Genomic DNA, 7,445 nt, shown 5'->3' on the forward strand with positions numbered 1-7,445 from the left:
AATAGTTAGGCTGAAAAGATGAGTGTTTTCACGCTAATGAGGTTAATCCTATTTATGTACCATCTGTACGTTTACATTCGCTGAGCCAGAACTGTCAGCGCTGCTTTATCTCATCGCTCTCGTTCTTCCTCTTTCTCTGTCTCTCTTTCCTTTACCTAGATTCTCTTAATTTATCTATCCACCCCTCCAATATTTAGTAACTATTTCAATAAAAACTGAAACGTGTACATATGTAAATGTATATACACCACCATTCAAAAGTTTAGGGGTCGGTAAGATTTAAAAATATTTTTGAAAGAAGTCTCTTTTGCTTAAAATAACTTTATTATTATACTTCTATTTTAATGTATTTTAAAAATTTAATTTATTCCTGTAATGGCATCCATCAGATGCCAATGATATTCATTTGACCAACTGCTGAGTTACACTCTGGCTCACAGTCTGAACATTAAACTCATGCACAGTGTCCAAAACACTTAATCCATTAGCCATACCCTAAATATTTTTGTCTAAAAATTACGTTTACTGTTAGCCTGTTAAACTGCACACAAATGACTCTGCAAGCAGCAGATCTGAAACCAAAACTTTTTTCTTCGTTGTTAGCATACATTTTTCAGCTTGTATGCCCCGTCTTCCCCACATTGTTCTCAATATCTTGTATACCACTCTCCTCTGTCCTCTCAGAGCAATGGTACTTTTTTCTTTGGTTGTGTTCTAAACAGTGTCTAATTACTGCTCTTAAATCCTCTTAAGTGCCCTGTGCTATTTCTGCATAGGAGCACAGAGTTGTCCAACGTATCTTGACTTAAGAAAGCTTCTTTGTACCCTCCCCATGCACACTCAAAAAAGCATGAAGGACAAGCTAATGGTGACAGTGACCACATTAACAGCTCACTGAAGGGACATATTCGGACTGTAAAAAAAAGGTGAGCAGGCAACTGTTTGATTTAGTAGGTTTATTTGGGACCAAACTGATTTACTCATGCAGTTACAGAATATTTAATGTCTGTTCGGCGTCATGCTTAGAGGCTTATTTTCCTGTTTGTTCTGTTTTACAGCTTTAAGTGAGTCACAGTGTTATTTAACTAAAGCCTATTCAGATTAGATGCATCTTTTCCTGTTTGTTCTGTGTTGCAGCTTTAAGTGAGTTGGTGTTATTTAACTAAAGCCTATTCAGATTAGATGCATCTTTTCCTGTTTGTTCTGTGTTGCAGCTTTAAGTGAGTTGGTGTTATTTAACTAAAGCCTATGTAATCATAGGCTGAACATACTTTTGATGAGTTGTGATGTTACAGCCAAATGAGTTGCGTGAAACAAAGTCTACTTTGATTTGATTTGCATGCTAAAGTGACAGCATAATTCCTGTTTGTCTATGAATCTAAAGCACACCTTGTTACTGTAGATAGCGGTAGTGTTGTCTATGGTATATTTATCTCAGAAAACTATTGATTATCATTCTGCATGATTCAACAAGATAAGATTCAGATCAGACTGAATGAAAAACATTCAAGAAGACTCCGATAAAGGCATAAAGAATCAAAGGGGCTAAAAACAGTAAAGCAAAGCCATAATCGTGTAAGTGCTTAAATATGAAAATAGCTGTGTTGCAGCTTTAAGTGAGTTGGTGTTATTTAACTAAAGCCTATGTAATCATAGGCTGAACATACTTTTGATGAGTTGTGATGTTACAGCCAAATGGGTTGCGTGAAACAAAGTCTACTTTGATTTGATTTGCATGCTAAAGTGACAGCATAATTCCTGTTTGTCTATGAATCTAAAGCACACCTTGTTACTGTAGATAGCGGTAGTGTTGTCTATGGTATATTTATCTCAGAAAACTATTGATTATCATTCTGCATGATTCAACAAGATAAGATTCAGATCAGACTGAATGAAAAACATTCAAGAAGACTCCGATAAAGGCATAAAGAATCAAAGGGGCTAAAAACAGTAAAGCAAAGCCATCGTGTAAGTGCTTAAATATGAAAATAGTGTTGTTGTTGTTTTGTTGTTGTTGTTTTTGGAAATATACAAATCTCAAACTGAAATGGAAGACTAGAGTAATCTGTGTGCCCAAACCAATCATCCAAGTTTAAAAGAGATCAAGAAAACTGAGGCAACCTCCAAAGCTGTCACTGGATTGTAACGGTTGCCGTCTGAACTGTGGCATTGCATCATAGCTGTAATCTCAATTAGCGATCAGTGAATTACTGAGAGTAGTGAAAGGTACAGGTGCTGGAGGGGGTGTGAGGGGGGTATGAAGACTCTGAGCTCTAGTATCAAGCTGCTAATCTGCTGCAGTGATGTCCATGCATTTGTGCATGAGCTTTATCTGATCTCAGTCTCAACCTCATATGAAAAAGATCAGCTTAATGACAAACCTGAACACAACCAAATATGTCCTGCATTGTTCATTTTAATGTTGGCATTGGCAGCGGTATTGCTTATAGAATCGAACAGAATCAAAGAAATGTGCATTAAAAAGAATAACAATTAAACTGACTTAAGCCTATTTAAAGTGTCTGGGTTGAAATAGGAATTGATGCATATTATTAATTGATTGAGGACAGTTCATTTGTCATTCCATGACATCATATTGATGACGCCCACTTGTGCAAACAAATTGGATCAAGGGGTAATCTGATCTTCTTACTCTTGATAAACCTAATATCTTCCAAGAAAGAGTGATCGGGTTCAGCGACACAAAGACACTGTGCACGTGCCAACATTTCAATTAAGGTTTGATGCTATACCTTGCTCAAATTGAAGCTTAAATGTATCTTGACTTCCTGCAAAAGTAATGAAAAAATATGTTTTCTTTGTTTAGAGCTAGATTGTTCAGAGACATACAGCTTTTCAACTTTTGTTGAAATCATTAAGAGAATTATATTTATTTTGACATATATACGTGACATGAAGATTTGACCTTTTTCCACAGATAATCAACAAATAAAAATGTCTGACAGAATCGTAGATGAGGAACCAGTGGCTGTCACTCACACAGGTTGGTATGGTTCTTATTGTTTGTGAGACTGTAAAATGAATGGGTAGGAAAAGTGATCTAATGTATTAAGAGCATGCAAAATGAGGATAGAAAGGTTTTCCCAAACTGGAGTTTGCGAATTGATGAAAAGCAATTAAGTAAATCATAAAATTAAAATAAATCCAATCAAAATAAAACACTTACTAAAAAGCAAGAAATATTTTATTTGTTTACCTGCATATCATATGACCATTTGCCAAAAATACAAACGTATTGTCCGCACACTGATGTAACTTCTCCATAAAAATATTTTTTGCGGCATTTTTATGGAGCAGTTACATCAGTATGCGGACAATACATTTGTACTTTTGCTATAGTTTGACAAGCCCTGCGTGGGATTGTGGAATGTGCGCAACTTTCTTACACTTTGGTTATATGACCACAGAAACTATTTTAGTGGGAATCCTTGCATTATGGTTGCCAGCATCCCATTATGAACAACATGGTGTTCTTGTGGAGAAATTAAAGAAGAGTACACGCATTCAGGAGACTTTGAGGCCTGATTATAATTGTAATTATTGAACAAAATTTGAAGAAACAACATCAGTGTGCGGACATTCCCTCATTTTCCCCCATATTAGTCAAATTATAGATCAAATAAATTCCTATTTATTAAAATACAGTATTTCTGACCTGAACTGAACTGATATCATCCACCATTGAAAGGGAACTGACTACGGTAGGCTAGAGCTTGTCTGTGATTTATGGTTGGCTTGCTGCAATTAGTTATAACAACTTAAATTTGTTGAATTTAAAAATCCATCTTAACTAAACTAAAGTTAACTAAACTTATAATTTTAAGTAAAGCACAAAGTTGAAACAACACATTATTATATTCTAATGTTGAATTTTAAGTTGTGATAACTAATCTTCACACAATCGCAGCAATCATTTTTTGCAGGATATGTATGGATGTAATCCACTCATCTATTCATTCACTTATGGTATTTAAATTTCCAACCATCTCTAGGACCAAAGGGTGTCATCAATGACTGGCGTAAATTTAAACTGGAGAGCATGGACCAGGAGGCTCTGCCTCCCAGCAAGAGAGAGCTGCTAAGACAGATGTCGTCCCCCCACAAACCCAGAGACTCCTGTGTGGGTGGATTCAATCGCAAGGTTGCCTCTTTTGACCATCATTTCAAAATAAAAACTTGCTCTTTGAAGAAAATCAATGCTTTTGTAAATTAGGATGTAAAATATGCATTCTAAGAATGGATGGTAAGTCTCCATCTATAATATTACTTTGGTCAAAAATAACTATGCTAAGTTTATACATCTAACATTACTGTAATAGGTAGAAAAAGTGACTTGATACAAAGTAAGTATTTACAGATATTATTTTAATAATTTTTCATTGTACTTTGGATTCAGTTCAATGACCATATAAAAGCCAGTTGTTTAATTTTGGAAGCTATATATTGCAGTTGTCATTCCCAAAACTCTGCATTAGCCTTAAAAGCTTTTAATTTCCCTCCTTTTTCACTTCCCAGATGAGCGCTCAGGAGTATGAGCTGATAAAGGAAGATGATGAGAAAAGTCTGCGTAAGTACCGCAAGCATTGCATGCAGGAGATGCACGAGCGCCTGAGCTTCGGGCCCAAATTTGAGGGCGTGTACGACCTCGACAGTGGCGAGGACTTTCTGGAGGTCATTGAGAAGGAGCACCAGCTCACAGTGGTGGTGGTGCACATCTACAAAGATGGAGTGCAGGGGTGTGAGGCACTTAACAGTTGCATGGATTGCTTGACCACAGAATATCCCAGTGTTAAATTCTGCCGCATTAGCGCGGCCGCCACTGGTGCTTGCGAGCGTTTCCCAGATGACGTGCTGCCCGCCTTGTTAGTGTACAAGGCTGGAGAGCTTCTGGGGAACTTCCTGGCTGTTACGCAGCATTTGAGCGAGGAGTTCTTTGCTACCGATGTAGAGGCCTTCCTCAATGAATATGGACTGCTGCCAGAGAAGGAATGTGGCCCTGGAGCTGATGAGGATGAAGCAGATGTGGAGTAATGAAAGATGGCAGAGAGTAAGAATGGATGAAATTAATGGGAGGAATGTTTTTCTGAATATGACAAGAATAAGTTTCATTATTCTTCCAGCTAGCATGATGAGATGCATTCGTGTGCACATGCATCTCAGGGTAAAGACCTCTTTGAGCATTGTAGAGAAAACTACTGAATGTTTTGTACAGTACAACAAGGAATGGAATCAAGTCAAGAAAGATAATAAGATATTAAACTATCCTGTTTTCTCATATAAACAAATAGACAATTGCATTAATATGAATTAGACTTATGCACATATTGATGTACATGTGATTGCATGTAGCAAAAGATGATGCAAATAAGAATGGTCCATGATCGGTTTTAGAGCTCTTTCTTTCGAAGCAGAGCATGGAGCATTGTATTTTCTATTGGCTTTCAAACTGTGAATTGCTTTTTTAAGGAATATCTTACCCATAAATTAAAAATTGCTGAAAATGTACTCACTCTCAGGCCATCCTAGATGTGGATGAGCTTGTTTCATCGGAACAGATTTGGAGAAATTCTCCAAATCTGTTCCGATGAAACAAACTCATCCACATCTTGGATAGCCCAAGGGTGAGTAAATTATCAGCAAATCGAAAAATATTTCTTTAACCAATGCTTGACCATGATTTTCGATTTTACGTTTCAAGATAAGCAGTATCCCAAGTAAAATTTGATTCTCTGGTGGGGATGGTTTTATGATGGGACAAGTTGTCTTACTGTAAATTGGTTTGGCTGGATTTTGCATAAACCAGGAGATTTTGATGTAAACTTTATTTTTAGACATACATAAATAAAAACAAATGGAAACGTTCAACATTTCCTCTGACTGCACTGTAGATTTAGTTTAAAATGCTACATGTTTACATGCTCCACTTGCACACAAATTACATGTCACCCCTGAAGAAAGCATTTGAAGAACAGAATCAATCAAGAGAGCAATAACGTGAAATTCCAGAGAATTTACACCTTCCTTTAATGTGGTTTGAGAAGCGAGACGGCACTTGCTGAAACACAATCTCTGCAACTGACTTTACCATGACCTGCAGGTTCAAAAGTTCCATTGTATATTAAAAGAATAGATACTTACTGCACATTTATGCTTTTTCCAATTGTTTGCCCATAACTTCACATGTTCTAATTATGCATTTATGGAAATCTTCCTTTGAGTTGAGTTGCACAGTAAGGGCAATGATCAGGATTTAGCTGAACTCCTGATGAACCATGGGTTAAGAAGAAGTGAGCCAGCAAAAGACATTCTACTGTTGATGGCTACTAAAGAAGCCAGGGCTTTTCAGTGATCTTCTCTTTTTAGAGTGGGTTATCTGCTGTTGTCCTGAAATAGCTGGATAAATATCTGGAGTCAACAAACAAACATAGTTCAATATGACTTATCATGTCATCAGTAAGCTAAACGCCCATATTGTCATGTTTTTATGAGAGGTGTGTGTGATCTTTTTTTGATAAGCTTAGTCTGGAATCTTATTACTGGATTTAAATCCAAGATCTTATTTTGATTAGTGTCAAAATACAGGCTGCCCCCGACTGGAGCCTTTGTCATCATGCAGGATATTTTCACTCTAATCCAACAATTAGTGTTTTTGAAAAACTATTGTAGAATAAATATTTTAAATGACCTACTTAATTTGAACATGCAGTACTGACAAAACAGGCTATATTACTGTATGCTTGAATCCTATAATTTGGCCCTGATTGTTACCTTACCTAAAACTAAGTTTTTAATCTCACCATAGTTCAGAACAAATTCAACAGCAATTGCAACAAAATTGCATCAGCTTGTGGGGTTGTGAAGCAATATTTTCCCCCCGTCTAGTTCATATTTGAAAAAGACATGCAAACCAATTTGAGACTAACATATTTTCTCTTGAGGGCCAAGCCATGTAGACACACCCACTGAGGGCCTGCAGGGTTTGGTGATTTTGTGGTAACGTTTTGTGTCTCACACCGAGCTCTTGCTATATCGTGCGACGAGGTCATCTGCACTTCACGCGAACATGTTCTGACAACATCTGCAGCTGACACCACATTTGCCTCCCGCATGCGTGAAGGAGTAGCCCAAACAGCCAAGTCCTCGTCTGGACTTAATTCCTAAGACATGTTGTTACGGGTTCTTGGCTTAGACAGATTAAAAAGACTAAAAACTTTATGGATACTGTATTATAAGACAGTAAAGCATATACAGTGGGTACGGAAAGTATTCAGACCCCCTTAAATTTTTCACTCTTTGTTATATTGCAGCCATTTGCTAAAATCATTTAAGTTAATTTTTTTTTCCTCATTAATGTACACACAGCACCCCATATTGACAGAAAAACACAGCTCTGTATATATATATATATATATATATATATATAT

At 36.8% G+C, this 7,445-nt stretch overlaps 1 protein-coding gene across 1 annotated transcript; it reads left to right on the top strand.

Annotated features, from left to right (window-relative positions):
* The first annotated feature begins 770 nt into the window (after positions 1 to 770).
* On the top strand, positions 771 to 5,328 carry LOC107599093 (phosducin-like). The gene is made up of 4 exons (XM_016290588.1): positions 771 to 925; positions 2,937 to 3,004; positions 4,014 to 4,162; positions 4,537 to 5,328. Exons 2-4 carry the CDS (start codon positions 2,956 to 2,958, stop codon positions 5,050 to 5,052), a joined length of 714 nt encoding a protein of 237 aa, XP_016146074.1. The 5' UTR covers positions 771 to 925; positions 2,937 to 2,955; the 3' UTR covers positions 5,053 to 5,328.
* Positions 5,329 to 7,445: the final 2,117 nt, after the last annotated feature.

The sequence above is a fragment of the Sinocyclocheilus grahami genome, unplaced genomic scaffold (genome assembly GCF_001515645.1).
Source record: "Sinocyclocheilus grahami isolate Dianchi unplaced genomic scaffold, SAMN03320097.WGS_v1.1 scaffold260.1, whole genome shotgun sequence".
Taxonomy (NCBI): domain Eukaryota; kingdom Metazoa; phylum Chordata; class Actinopteri; order Cypriniformes; family Cyprinidae; genus Sinocyclocheilus; species Sinocyclocheilus grahami.

Excerpts from the sequence above, each read along its gene's own strand:
- LOC107599093 (XM_016290588.1), top strand. The coding sequence starts at position 2,956 with ATGTCTGACAGAATCGTAGATGAGGAACCAGTGGCTGTCACTCACACA. Across the intron at positions 3,005-4,013 it reads AGTGGCTGTCACTCACACAG|GACCAAAGGGTGTCATCAAT; the intron begins GTTGGTATGGTT and ends AACCATCTCTAG. Across the intron at positions 4,163-4,536 it reads TGGGTGGATTCAATCGCAAG|ATGAGCGCTCAGGAGTATGA; the intron begins GTTGCCTCTTTT and ends TTCACTTCCCAG.